The sequence below is a fragment of the Bremia lactucae genome, linkage group LG10 (genome assembly GCF_004359215.1).
Source record: "Bremia lactucae strain SF5 linkage group LG10, whole genome shotgun sequence".
Lineage (NCBI taxonomy): Eukaryota > Oomycota > Peronosporomycetes > Peronosporales > Peronosporaceae > Bremia > Bremia lactucae.
In genome coordinates this window covers 2,461,737-2,476,257 of record NC_090619.1, presented here as the reverse complement: position 1 = coordinate 2,476,257, position 14,521 = coordinate 2,461,737, and the positions used below count along the sequence as shown (strand labels likewise).

General features: G+C 46.1%; 1 protein-coding gene across 1 annotated transcript; it reads right to left on the bottom strand.

The window, feature by feature from the left end:
- Window positions 1–12,583: 12,583 nt before the first annotated feature.
- CCR75_000244 (uncharacterized protein) lies at window positions 12,584–14,434 on the bottom strand (the record flags this gene model as incomplete). The annotated part of the gene is made up of 7 exons (XM_067958352.1): window positions 12,584–12,925; window positions 12,986–13,135; window positions 13,581–13,680; window positions 13,743–13,803; window positions 13,873–13,963; window positions 14,026–14,175; window positions 14,243–14,434. 7 exons carry the CDS (start codon window positions 14,432–14,434, stop codon window positions 12,824–12,826), a joined length of 846 nt encoding a protein of 281 aa, XP_067814391.1. The 3' UTR covers window positions 12,584–12,823.
- Window positions 14,435–14,521: the final 87 nt, after the last annotated feature.

Sequence of the window (14,521 nt, the reverse complement as noted above, 5' to 3'; positions counted from 1 at the left end):
AGACCTTAAGCGCCACGCGCAATGTTCCCAGCAAAGCTTTGGAGAGTCATGAACCCACCTTTGCTAGACAACAAAAGCGCTATTGACGCGGATGATTGACTGACTCTGTCAGTGTTTAGACATTGAAATGTCTGAGTTAATAAACTTCAATTTTACAAACATTAATTCTAAGCCTGACTCAGAAGAAAGAAGTGGAACGGCACATACTCCGTCGAGTGACACCCGCTGTAGTAACGATTCACTGAGTGCTGACAGCATTGATGCCTAAGGCCGAGTCATCAAGGGTGTAATATCCCTGAAATATGTGGAGTGGCACGTCTAAGTCCACCGAGTGTGGTCGGCCGAGGTGGCACCATACTGAGTGTAAGTAGTGACACTATTGGCGGTTCGCCAGGACCTCAAGGGTGCAATATCCCTGAGCTACGTGGAGTGGCACGTCTAAGTCCACCGAGTGTGGTCGGCCGAGGTGACATCATACTGAGTGTCAATAGTGACACTATTGGCAGTTCGCCAGGGCATTTTGAGTCAAACCCTTCTAATGCACGTGAAGCGACACATAAAAAAAGTTCGCTGGATAAGGAAGTTGAGTTACCTAACTCCTTGTCGGATGTCGAATTAGACATCATGTGTGTCATAGAACCAATACAGGTTGGAAAATTCGGGTACGTGAATGTCCCGGTCTCTAAGAGGCGTATTGTCTCTACTCCAAGACAGGGGGGACGCGAAGCGTTAATATCCTCACAAAGTGATATGTGAGCAATTACACACGCTTGTAAATGGTGTAACCGGTAACATCAAGGAAAAAGTTAGCCTTGCGGCAATCCCTTCGTTACATGCTCTTTTAGAGCTAGGATAAATGTTTATTGATAAGTGCGGCCGAGCCTTAAAGGCTAGCGGCTTATCTGAGATGGTGGTATTCGACCTACGATTGAGTTAAAACCATCATCACTTCTGGACGAAGCTGTCCAGAATGACACAAAGCTGCACTAAGTGCGCGGAGTGGGTCATCGATCCTTAAAGATCCTACGGAACTATTTTATTTCTTTATTAAGGAATTCCAAGATGTGGTATGTACCAATCCACCATCTATTTTACCTCCGGATAGAGGTGTCGTCATGGAATTGACTTGGTTCCGGGAACCAAATACTGTGTCACACGACAGTGGCTTTTACCAAGGGAACAGTGTGACGTCATTGACGATTTCTTTCGAGCTAAGCACGAGGCGGGGATGGTACGAGAGAGCAAATCTCCCCATTCGACACCGACATTTTATGTCAAAAAGCCAAATGGTAAATGGCGCATTATACATGCTTATAATAAGCTTAATGCTACCACTATACCAGCACAACCATTCCTAGAAAGGATGTTCTTTAGAACAATATGGTGGGATGTACAATGTACAGTGCACTTGACATAGTCGATGGTTACTATCAACTGCTCATGCAAGCTAGCGATATCCCGCTTCCAGCGGTTAGCACCACAAGTGGTATGCTATGGGAGTGGTTAGTCATGCAACAAGGGCTTTCCAACGCCCCGGCGACATTTAATCGTCTAGTGACGCAACTGTTTCCGCCCTCATTGAGGTTATGCACAGACTTATTTTGATGAAATTTTTGTCCATAGTCGTGCAGAGCAGGGTCGGTCTTACATGGAAAACCATTTAGACCATTTGCGAGCAGTGCTCGAGTGTACGCGCACCAATAAATAGTATGCCAATGCATCTAAATGCATTTTTGGCACAGAAGTAATTCCTTTCTTAGGGTGCTTCATTGGGAAGCGAGGCCTTAGAGCGGGTCCCGCTAAGGTCAAATGCCATAGTAGATTGGCCGGTTCCGAACAACCAAAATGAGTTGCGTAAGTGGTTGGGTCTCGCCAATTATTTACACAAATATAGCGAAAATTACGCTGATATGGCTAAGCTATCTAGTCTCCTTAAAACAGGATACAAATGGTGCTAGACTAGTACAGAGCATAATGCTTTCAAGAAGTTAAGGATATTCTTAACCATGTCCCAATTCTGGCACTGCCGAATCCAAATTAGCATTTCAGAGTCGTCTATGATGCATCAGATTTGTGCCATTGGCAGTGCTCTGTTACAAGCAGATGTTGATGGGTGTGAACGTGTCATGAGTTCGAGTCTAGACAACTTAAAGCTGCGGAAAAAGCTACTCAGTTCATGACAAAGAGTTACTTGCTATGAAGTATGCTCTCGCCAAGTTCAGGGTTCATCTGCTCGGCTCTAAGCCGATTGTGATATATACAGATCACGCGTCAATACGCACTGCGACTCATTCGCCCCATCTATCACAGAGAATGACCGGATGGATATCCTTTTTCGCCGAATACAACTTCGAGGTGAAATATAAGCCTGGCAAGCAGAATGCTTTGACTGATGCGTTATCACGCAGGCCGGATTATGAGCTCGCTCAAAAACGATAATCGTGTCGGTTATTACAGACTTAATCCGTTCGGATTACGCCAAGGGAATACAGTGTGTAGCTCGGCTACGAGCTCTAAAGAGCACTGGCTTGGGCTTTAAATTGTTGGCACGTTTGCTTGCAAGGTTACATCGATTTCTACCGATAACGACCTGTTGCTTTATTGCACGGACGCTGCGGATCCTCCGCGCGTCGTTGTTCCTCATAATGAGGGGTGCTTCTAGTGGCGTAGTGCGTAGGTGGTGACTGAAGCAAAACCAATTTCTTCCTGTTCCGAATAGTACGTGACTTAGAAATATTAGACCAGGCTTTGATTAGCCACGGGGCGCGGGGGTGCATTATTAAATGTTCTGATTGGCTATGGGTGGGTCGGAGGGAGGCGGGCTAGCAAAGGCGGGGTGTACATATGTCAGTGATCTAAAGTAAAGTCAGGACTAAAAGGTATTAGTGCATCGCCATAAATGCATGCATAACTTAATCTTAATTTTCCCCATACCGCAACGCGCTCACTGAACCCCCCCTAAAGTTTGCTACGACATTTACTTCTTGTACCGGGACTTGATGCATAGATTCAATGAGAGTCCTGAACACCTGGACATAGTCCCCTAGGATTCGTTTACATTATCGAGTCGCTATGAGCCGTGATCGTATGCAAAAAAAACAGTGCTTAATATTAAACTATTGTTGCTAAGCGTGGCTTATCATCCTAAAACCTTTCTCTGCGCGTCGTACACGTGAAGTTATTGAAGGCATTTTGCCTACAATGACTTTGTTTAAGTCAGCCTGATTAAGAGACAGGTGCTTCGCTTTTAACGGGGCACTTTTTTACTAGTACTGACAACAGTACTAGTCAACCTACACTGATCACAGTGAAGGTGGGGTGCCTCGATTACTTCACGTGCACTGACGTGAAGTAAGGAAGGTTGCAAGTAGTCTTAGCTACTAGATGCGATAACAAGGCTCTGGTGTAGTGAAAAGGTAAAACTGGTATTAATATATTAAGTTCTTATTTAATGATTTTCTGTCCACTGGCTCTAATATTCAATATCTAATTATATAAAGCGCCTCCTTGCGCACCGCCTTATCGTGTTGTAACGATTGGCGGTTGATTTAAGCTTAAATCAACCAATCAACAGAAGAAATGTATTGTTGTGTCAATCTTTCCAAATTTGGTATTTTCGGAACTGTCAAGTCAAATTATTAAAAGATAATCATATTGTACTTCTTCACTAATTTCCTCTTATATAAAATAGCAGTTATTAATCCTCTTAAAGGAATAATATTTGTATAAGGAGACACCCCTGACATTGCTACACTTCGTTCCAAAAGAGTGATAGCTTGTCGAATAATTGCGACTACGCTGGTAACTTCTCTATGGCTTCGATGTTACACACATTAAATACACTTTGTGTACTTAACGGGATGGTCAAGTACTTCATGTAAAGTACTTAGACCTGACACATGGAGTCTACATAGTGACCCACCCTTGTGTATGTGATGCACAAAAGTGCATTCACATTAAAAGGGATGACTGCTAGCGTCATCCAAGATCCGAGGCATTCAGAATAGTACGCTCGCAATGTAAAGGTGCACATTTACAGAGATGTCATCAATTGATTGTTTAAAAGGTTATGTATTTAATTTGACTAAATATAAATCAGCCTTATTACTACTCTCTAACTAACTAGTGCGCAAGTGAAGCCGGGTAACCGCTTCCGTGACGACAAGTGTGCTAAGGTACTTTGTTCCTTATGTGAAGTCGTTAGGCGCCCACCAACTACCTCACTGCACGTGAGAGAAGACAGTCAACCCGATTCATCATTGTGCGTGAAAATGTGTGCTTAAGTAGAGCATGGCTGCTATAGAAGCGCCCGCCTACACTAGGTAGCACTAGTAGTTCTTCCCACGAACCGTTTCTCTGAGCATGTCAGTGAGGATGAGCTTCAATATCGATTGAGCTCATTTCGTCTACCTCTCCGAACGGTAAGGGTTGTGGCAGAGCACTTGACCAAGGATTTGGTTAGCAAGCCTTGGCCAGGCTAATGGGCAGTCCTCCTGAGCAACCTGTTGCTCTGTTTAAGCAGTTTGAGGCGTTTGTGCTTCGTGCTCGGACAGCGAAGAGCTGCGACCGAGGTATAGAGCCATTCTGCGGCGGAGTCAGTCCCTAAGACTTTGGATGAGCTTAGGCGTGGGTAGGACTGGAGCGAGGCTCTCAACAGGACTGTTGAGATGCTCTCAGCCCGGCCGCGTCAGCCGAGGCCCATTTGAATGGACCCGCCCAAGTTCGATGGAACTGCAGCGCACACGGTTGTCCACTGGCTATTAGCCGTGGAGCAAGGCGGTGTGGCGCAGCTCATCGAGGACGACACCCGGACGATGCGTACGCCATGTCCCATTTGCGCGGTAAGGCCTCAGAGTGGGCTTCCTCGGCGCTTATAGCGGACGGCAAGACGTTCTCATCATGGGCGAGCTTTAAGACAAAGAATCGCGCCATGTATCAGCCACCGAAAAAAGGCTTCAGGCGCGCTTCAAAGAAGCGCGACAGGCGAAGCGATCCCTGAACAAATATTTGCAGGAAATGCGCTCGCTGTCGGCGTCCATCAGTGTGGGTCCGATACCGGGACGCATAAAGGTCCCCACGTTCATGAATAGACAGCGGCACGGCCCATCGCGACAGGCACTTTATAGAAAGGTGCCGTCTACGATGGAAGAGGCAATCCAAATTGCCTTAGTTGTGGAGCAATCCTTCAACAGTACCTCGGCTTGGCATAAGCCGTCGGCCGATAGGCTGGATCCAACTCCTTTGGAAGTGGGCAATGCAGACGTAGTCGGCTACATAACGGCTAGCGCGACCATGTGATGACTCACTCCTATGCCAGTCCCTGCTGGTGCTAAGATGCCCAGCAAGATGATTTCTTACCCAAAGGGTGACGGCAAGAACCATCATGCAAGACGCTTGAGTTCTGGATCGACCACTGAGGGCTCGGGAGAAGTAGGAGTGCAGTAGGGGCGGGATACTCTACTGACGCGAATTCTGAATATTAACCTAAGTTCAGAATTATCGAAAAAATGGGTACTATAGTCCCTGAAATGCACCTCAACCCTGCTGGTCTATAGCGTTCGAGTACGAGGCTATGACCACGCGATGACACTTCTCGTGGATTCGGGTGCGTCACAGCATTTTTTAGTCTCGCCGCTTTAAAACAGAGACCGGCAACGTATGAGTCGCTTTGCCAGGATGGCAAGCGAAAAGAGGCGACCGTTCGTTTAGCGAACGGCGCGCTCGTAAAATCTGAGGGAGTTCAAGTTGAACGCGCCTTCAGATTTAGTTACTTCTCCTGTGGTGAGATGTTCACGGTGCTAGGTATGGATGGTCCGTATGACGTCAGCTTAGACATGCCATGGTTGGCAAGACACCAACCATGGATAATCTGAAGTACATGCACAGTTGCTAACTTTACGCACGACAATGGAAATAATGGCTTCTGGGAGAGGCTCATGCAACTAATGTTGTGCCCACCACAATAAGCGTGCCTTTGCGGAAAGTCCCCCGTCACCAAGTCCTACCCAGCTCTTAGAGAGTGGCGTAGTGAAAAAGACGATGGCAAGCAGTCATGCGGCCAACGGCCCTGCACAGAGCCGAGAGCCTGTGACAGTAGATATTGAGCTGACAGGAAGCCATGCGTCGCAGAACGGCAAAGAGCCTAGAGCCTGGTGCGGTAAGAAGTGGTGCGTTAGCCGAGAGAGCAACGGCACCCGCTTCCGAGTCAAAGATCGTGTTGACTCGGAAAGCGAGTAACCGACAATTAAGGACGACCAAAGGCACTTTAAAACGAGTGACCTTTGAATCAGACCCGTTCAAGCATGACGGGCCTTCATAGACAAAATGGCGAAGTTATCCTCCTTTAAGGTGCTCCAGCACGTCTTAAAATCGGCCGAAGAGATAATAAAACACCTGGAGGTATCGTGAGATCTGCTCCTGTCCGAACTTAAGGAAGGAAAGATCCACGAAGTAGTCGCACCAGGTCCAGAGGTGGACTTGGGTGGACTGTTGCTCGTCGTATACAATAGACGAGGGTGTCTCGGAAACAGAAAAAAAGAAACGACTCGCTGCTCAAGGTTTAGATGCCGTGAAAGGCAGCCCATTTTTGAAATTTTGTGGAACATCGTGATGTGTCCCCAGAAGAAGTGCCGAGCCGCCAATTGGCCGATATGGACATCAGGCACAAAATTGATTTGGAACTTGGCCCTAAGTATTGTGTGACCAGGAACTGGCCGTTGCCGGAGGAAGATGACGACTATATCGATAAGTTCTTTGACAAGCGAGCCGAGGCAGGACACGTACGTGAGAGCAAGTCTCTGCGTTCGCAAGGCCACAGGTGGATGGTGCGTGGTTCACGCTCACAATAAACTGAACATGGCCACGATACTGGCGCAAACGCCAATTCCGTGGAATATGTCCTGTTTATTTTCAAGAGAAAGCAACTATCTTTCCACGTTGGGTTTTAGGTATGGCTGCTATAGAGAGTCTGATGGAGCTAAAACCGTAGTAAGCACCCCACGCAGTATGCTTCGGGAGTGGCTTGTGATGCTCCAAGGTTTGAAGAACACACCGGCGACATTCAACCGAGTGGTTGCTCACATAATGCGTCTGCCATGCCAACGCACCCCATTACTTTGACGATGTATTCGTGCATAGTAAGGCCGACGACGGGCTGAGCGGAATAAAATTACACAAGCGTTATATGGACGCTGTGTTGAAAACTCCGGGTGACGCTCAGCTGTACGTCAACATACAAAAGTGCGTCATAGGAGTCCCCCGAGATACCTGTATTTGGCTGCATCGCAGGTAGAAATGTTGTTCGAGCGGAGTCAAACAAGGTAAAATCGGTAAAGGAATGGCCAATCCCACGGCATGTGAAGGAGGTTTGCGCCAAATCCTAGGGCTCGCTAATTACTTGCATAAACATAGCAAGAATTATGCTGAGCAAACTAAACCATTATCTGACCTCCTTTAAAAGGACGCAGAATAAGTTTAATTAAACGAACAAGTAGATGCGCTCACATCTTATAAGCAATCTCTTGTAGAGGCACCGGTGTTGGCATCGTCAGACACAGAAAAGCCTTTAGCGTCGTCTGCGATGCAAGCAGTTTTGCATCGGTAGCATGCTCATGCAGAAGGATGATGACGGCGTTGACCGTGTAACTTCTTATCAGTCCCGGCTTTGAAAGCGAAGGAAACTAATTACCCTGTGTATGATAGGAGCTACTTTCAAAACAATTATGCTCTTGTTAAGTTTCGAGTGTCAGAAGAATTTTGTGGCCACACCTATATAGATGGGTGGCCAACTATATTTGCTCCCACGAGCAGCGCATAGAGCCTGCACCGTCAAGCAGTGCGCCAAGTGAAGTTGCTGCCGATTCCAATAGATTGTTGGAAGTCGGTCAGTCTGGACTTCATGTTTGGCATGCCGCCTAACCACAAGGGTCGGACGAGGCTCGTCGTCTTTGTAAAAAGACTGAGCAAAATGGTGCATTTAGCACCATGTAAGACATCGACCACAGGCAAGGAGGCAGCTCTCTTGTTTTTGGATCACGTGGATCGACTACACGGGATGCCCGAGTCCATAATATTGGACCGATTTTTGCATTTTACGTCGAGGGTTTGGCGACATGTTATTGAGCTGCTAGGTAGCAAGCTCCACATGTCTACAGCCGATTACTCCAGAACGATGGCAAGAAAGAACGTGCGAATCGGGTTTTGGCAGATGTATTGCGCACGGTAGCGACTCTTAAAGAATGATGCAAATAATTGACCTTCGTGAGTTCGCTATTAGTAGCAGTGCCCACGCCAGTACGGGTGAGACACTGTTCTATATAAATGGACTGCGCCATCCTCGGACACCGATCTCGTTTGTGCGCAGCCCAAATTTTAGTGTGGGAAGGCCCCTCACTACGCTCGGTGTGAAATAAGGACACAGTTTCGTCAATATGGCGATGACCCGTGAGGGTATCATGTCAATCAGCGAATGGAACTTTCTCTAGTGACCCTGCCAGTTTAGCAGTTGTCACGACACCTAAGAGTGTCAGTATGGATCCACGGCAAGAAATGTCTGTGCTCCTAAGCAATATTGACATTTCATTATTAACAACTATGTCCTATGACCGACCTCTTGGCGGTGTCATGAGCGAGCTTGAAGCTAAAAGCGTGATAGAAGCTCAACGCTTTTAGAAGAGCAATTACTTATCACACAAAAAGTCCGTGACGCGACGGCAAGCGCACACGGACAAGCAAAAACAATTTGTAGACCAACATTGTTACAAAAATAATGATCGCTTAAGAGTAGAAGAAAACGTACTATCAAGTACTGCTACACTACCTAAGAATGAAGTTTCTGTACTAACTGGAGGTCCTGTGAAATTATTGCCGCGTTTTATCGGGCCGTTACGGTGGTCGAGGAGGTCAAAGACCTAAATTTTAGGCTCACACTCCCGCCGTAGATGAAGACACACCCCGTCTTTTTACGTGGGTCATCTGAAACGGTGTGTTGATCCAGAAAATATCACATACCCCCATCCGTCTAAGGAGACCGATGATGGCGCCGACCGTGGGCCGAGCGTCGATAGGTGTGGCTGACAAGAAAGGAAGATTTCACTCCGACAACCTCCTCCCACCACGATATGGATTTAGATAGCGAGGAATATCATGCGCGTAACGCGCATCCCTCCGCATCAATTTATCGAAAAGGTCCAGCCTAAGTTTCATCCTTTCGTAACCCTGGCGATCCTTCGAGCGAACATTGAGGAGAGCTGAAGTCAGTCGCGAAACTTGACTTTCGAGATCCCCTATCTGCATTTCAGCTCAACGCCTGCGATTGAATGGAGCAGGATAGGCTGCCGCGAGAAGGAGGGCGAAATCGTCACTTGTATCGGGCGCCGCCTGCATTAGTGGATGCTAGTGGGAGCCAACTCTTCCTTACCCACCGCTCCCTTGCTAGAAGGTTGCATATCCACCGCTCCGTGAAGCATAAGCCTCGTCCAGTAAAGAGGATACCCGAAGTATTTTGACTCTTGGAAACCGTTCGACGCCCTGCGCGTCGACGTGCCGGGAGTGGTAGCTGTCTATGAAAAGTAGCGCCAGCTGGAGCCACCCCGCTCGGTCCAAATGGACTAGTAGAAGTAGCGTGATGGAAATAGCAGAAGGTTCCGTTCCGTCCATGATTTCTTCACACGCAAACAAGCGAAGTCGAATCACTGTGACAGTTTTTTCGCCTTATCGCGATGTGGCGGAAAACGGAGTAGCAATTCTGCATCGTATTGGTCGGTTGATTCATTAAAACACAACGCGACCGGGATCGAGGAAACACACCAAGTGATTTCTTCTGAGCCTTCTATGAACTGTAGATGCGATAATAATTATGTGCGTCTATAGAAGCGCGCTCTAGGAGCGATGCACTATTTTTATCCGAGTAAGGCCACTCAGACGGAGGTGGCATCGGTGGTATGCCACAAATCACATAGCCGCGTTCGATACGACTAAGTTCCGACACCATTTGGACACGTTCGAGTCCGTCGATGTAGCTTTAAGCTCAGATTCTTCTGCATCAGACTCGCCGTTGTGGATGATAGCCTGAACGACAGATGTTAATTGTTTATTTAACTGAGACGCAGCTGCACCTTTATGGGCAGTGCTATCATGAATGGTCGTTGCGATAGATAGCTAGCGCATACGACGAGACAGTTCCCGTGTTGAAGCTCGGCAGGTTCGCCTTCGCAACATTAGGCGTTTCCATGTTTGGAGCAATGGTTGAATTTTGGATGGATATGATAGCGTCATCACCCTTCCATTAGGTTGCTGTGCTCATCAATACTATGAGGTGATGGCAGCGGTGTCGACACATTGTAGCCAACAAGAGCGACTGATCTACATCCTAACTGCGCAAGTGTAATGGATCGTTCAGCTAAATTAATAGCGCGACAGGAGCAGTAGCTGTCGGAGTTGTAACTGTGTCAATTGGCGACGGCGGCAATTTATTGCGACGCGTGCGCTAAGTGCGTGGTTGCGTGGGTGTCTTTGCAGACGACCCATCAGCTTTGCCCCTCTTAAGTGGCATGTCATCCGTCGTCTGATGTCACCCGGGTAGGTACGCACACTGCTCGCTGAAAGAGTGGTTGAATGGACTACTGCGGCGCGACGTATGCGGCTTGCTGTCCCTCTTTCCTCCCGCTCACGATTTTACAGATTGTAAAATTCGCTCTAAAAGAGGAGGTGGTGTAACGGGGTAAAGTTGCCCTGTGTTACACGCCCATTAAGTACACTTTGTTTGCTTAACAGGATAGTCAATTACTTCATTACACCTGCCACTTGGTAGTCTACACAGTGACCCACCCTTATGCATGTGATGCACATAGGTGCATTCACAGTGAAAGGGATGACGGCTTGCGTCATCCGAGATCCGAGGTATTCAGAATAACACGCTCGGTAATATAGGGGTGCACATCTACAGAGATTGCTTCTGTTGATTGGTTAAAAGGTTTTATATTAAATTCGATAAAATATAAATCAGTCTGAAAACTATTTCTTAACGCACATGAGGCCGGTAACCGCTTCCGTGACGACACTTGTCCTTAGGTTCTTACTTCGTTGAGTGAGGTCGCTTAGGCGGCCACCAACTACCTCACTGCACGTGAGAGAAGACGGTCACATCGTTTTTTTCACTGGGCTTGAAAGTGAAAGTGTGTGCATTTTCGTATCTTACGCGATTTTTTCCTTTCTCCCCCTCGATCCGGTTGTTGAAACGGGGCACTGCTGACTTGTACTGCTTCAGTACAAGTCCACTTCGCACGGCTTCAGTGCAAGTGGTGCTTCACGTCACTTCACGTACACTAGTACGTGCAGAGGAACACTCTCTTTAAAACAATTGCTTTAAAGAGGGTTAAAAGTAAAGCTGGATTTAATATAATTAAGTTCTTCTGCTTCTATCTATTTAATACCCTTATGTATGTGATGCACATAGGTGCATTCACAGTGGAAGGAATGACGGCTTGCGTCATCCGAGATCCGAGGTATTCAGAATAACACGCTCGAAATATAGGGGTGCACATCTACAGAGATGGCATCTTTTGATTGGTTAAAAGGTTTTATATTGAATTCGATTAAATATAAATCAGTCTGAAAACTTTTTCTTATCGCACGTGAGGCCGGGTAACCGATTCCGTGACGACACTTGTCCTAAGAATCCTAGTTCGTTGAGTGAGGTCGCTTAGGCGGCCACCAACTACCTCACTCCACGTGAGAGAAGACGGTCACACCGTTTTTTTTCACTGGGCTTGAAGGTGTGTGCATTTTTGTATCGTACGCGATCTTTTCCTTTCTCCCTCTCGATCCGGTTGTTGAAACGGGGCACTGCCGACTTGTACTGCTTTAGTACAAGTCCACTTCGCACGGCTTTAGTGCGAGTGGTGCCTCACGTCACTATACGTACACTAGTACGTGCAGAGGAAGACTCTCTTTAAAACACTTGCTTTAAAGAGGGTTAAAAGTAGAGCTGTATTTAATATAATTAAGTTCTTCTGCTTCTATCTATTTGATACTAACTCAAATATAAACTAATACAAAACATGTAATAAAGTCTCATCTGTCTCTCTCTTTGCGCGCGTCCGGTGCTGACTGGACGGCGGAGCAGGTAGATATAATGGCCTATATCTATCTACTAATGCACGACGATACCCATGTTGCTAGTGGGGCGAGGGCCATTGGACAAGCGGCGTTTATGATGATCGAGCTAGTATTGCTGCTACTTCCACTCATGCTTCGAATTCTTCGCGGAGGAGCTCGAAGTTTCGGCTTCGGCATTAAATTCATCGGCTCGGGACAAAAGCTTGTGCATCGTTGCTAAGCTGATAAGCTTTGAGAATATTACTATGTAAAGTAATAATCTCCAAATATTATCTACCTTTTAGATAAAATATTAATTAACCTTACTTTTAAGTGTTAATTTCATGTAACGATACTTCCCATTACAGTTGTTCTATTGATTAATGCATTGATTAAAATTTCCGGCATTTACTAATATTAGAGCGTGAAGCGTTCGCTCAACAGGCTGTGAATGAACAGCTGGGAACAACGTCCTGGACTGTGTTCTCCAATATTCCGTGCCGCAAAGGCACCTCTATTTGTCTGACTCGTATTCTGCTAGTGACCATCCTCTATATTTAATAATCTACTTATGTCTCGATAATATTGACTGCGTCATAATTCTATCATACAGTAAGTCATATGCCATACATTACTCAACAGTACTGCACACATATAGTGAGTGCCTGAAATGTCAAGACAAAAGAACAAAAAGGAAAGCTGCAGCATAGCTGTGAAATTGATAGACCTAATATTGTATGTGCTCGTAGTCCGCATGCAGTATGTGAGGCTTTATGCCTTCTAGGTATGCCAGAACCTGTGCCAACTGAAATTTAACCTCATCATTCATCTTCATCACAACAAACTAAAGTCAGGAAGAATTTCTTCGTCCAGCAATTTAAGAGCGTACCATAAGATCAGTGTTATCCTCTTCTTCCTTGCTAGATATGAACTTCTTGATCAGCCTGGCTGCCACCTTGTCGCTAATGGATGTCGTGCTAAGTACCTCCATTAAACTTAATTTAAGAGTGTCATGTGCTGCCACAAGACCAGTGATTGGCTGTAAATTATTATCCAAGCATATCGCCACATTAATTTTTCACGTGTATTGTATTTCGATGTGGTGGAACACAGCAACTGCGATTTAAAAAATATCATTTAACATATTGGACTACCAATTGAGTATCCACTTGAAACCGTGATTATAAGTACATACTTTAAAATTATTAATTCGGAGCTATCCTGCACCATTTATACACATAGCTCAAGGTCTAAAATCGAATGACGATTTGATCAGTCAATTTGGTCGAGCTGTATGCTGCACTAGCTATTACATTATCATCTCATGCGCATGTATCACTACTAACCTGTTCATGTAATGGTTTCAAGCCACTTTCGCCTTGATATAAAGAAACACAAGTATCAGAAATAGCTGAGGTAAAACCAACGCAAACGTAAAAGTGAGTTCACGTCATTGAATGTATAAAATTGGCTAGCACACAGACCGCAACTATTGCTCCAATCGCAATATTCATCTTCACATTTTCCCACCACATGTGACGGCGTAGTGTCGTGCTAGATTTGGCAAATGCGGCAGACTGAGAGCTGCATATTATTCGAGTCAGTACACAGCCTCGCACCATCTAATATATCAAGCATCGACGTACTTAAGCTGGTCCGTCTTGTCCACAAGCAATTCAATTTTATCGCCCCTTTCCAGCACTTTGTCTGTTCAGATTAACGTCAAATTTAGACGCAAAAACCTTGGCTTCTCATCCACTAGCGACATAAGCTCACTGATATTAACTTGCACACTATTTCTAACATGGTCAAGGTCCTTCTTAAGCACTTGCAGCTTCTCAGCCCCCTGATCCGATGAAAACGTTTCCTACATTTTACGCCACCGTAAGAATGGCATCTCCATGTATCTCAATGGGGTTAAGAGCCGACCATTTGCTTCTTAAGTGTCGGTGCAAAGTCCCGATTCATGTCCAACTTAAGTTTTGTTGCCTTGCCTCGAATACCGAACTGGTGGTCGAAAAGCTGATTAATATACTTTAAAAAAAGTGCCGCGGAGCTGCCATTAAGTCCATTAGACGTCTATTATCATAACATAGTATCATTAACAAGCGAACCTCTTGCCGAATGCTGCATTTGTGACGCAAACGTAGGCCACTTCATTGTCAACGCGGTAACTGTACGTCTTCCCCTCGAATTCCATAGCTTCGACCGCGTCCTCGGCCAAGTTAAGCTTCTTGAGAAGCTTCTGTGCAAACTCGTTCATCCTCTTGTCGCCACCATTGCTATGCTCAGCCAATGAGCAGTAGCTATTGGCCACGACACAGTAGTAAATGGACATAATAGCTGCAGTTCTCTTTGGTCACTACACTCCGACTTATTGCTTCCTCAAGTTGGTTCCTTCTTGTTGTAACCAAACGTACTTAGC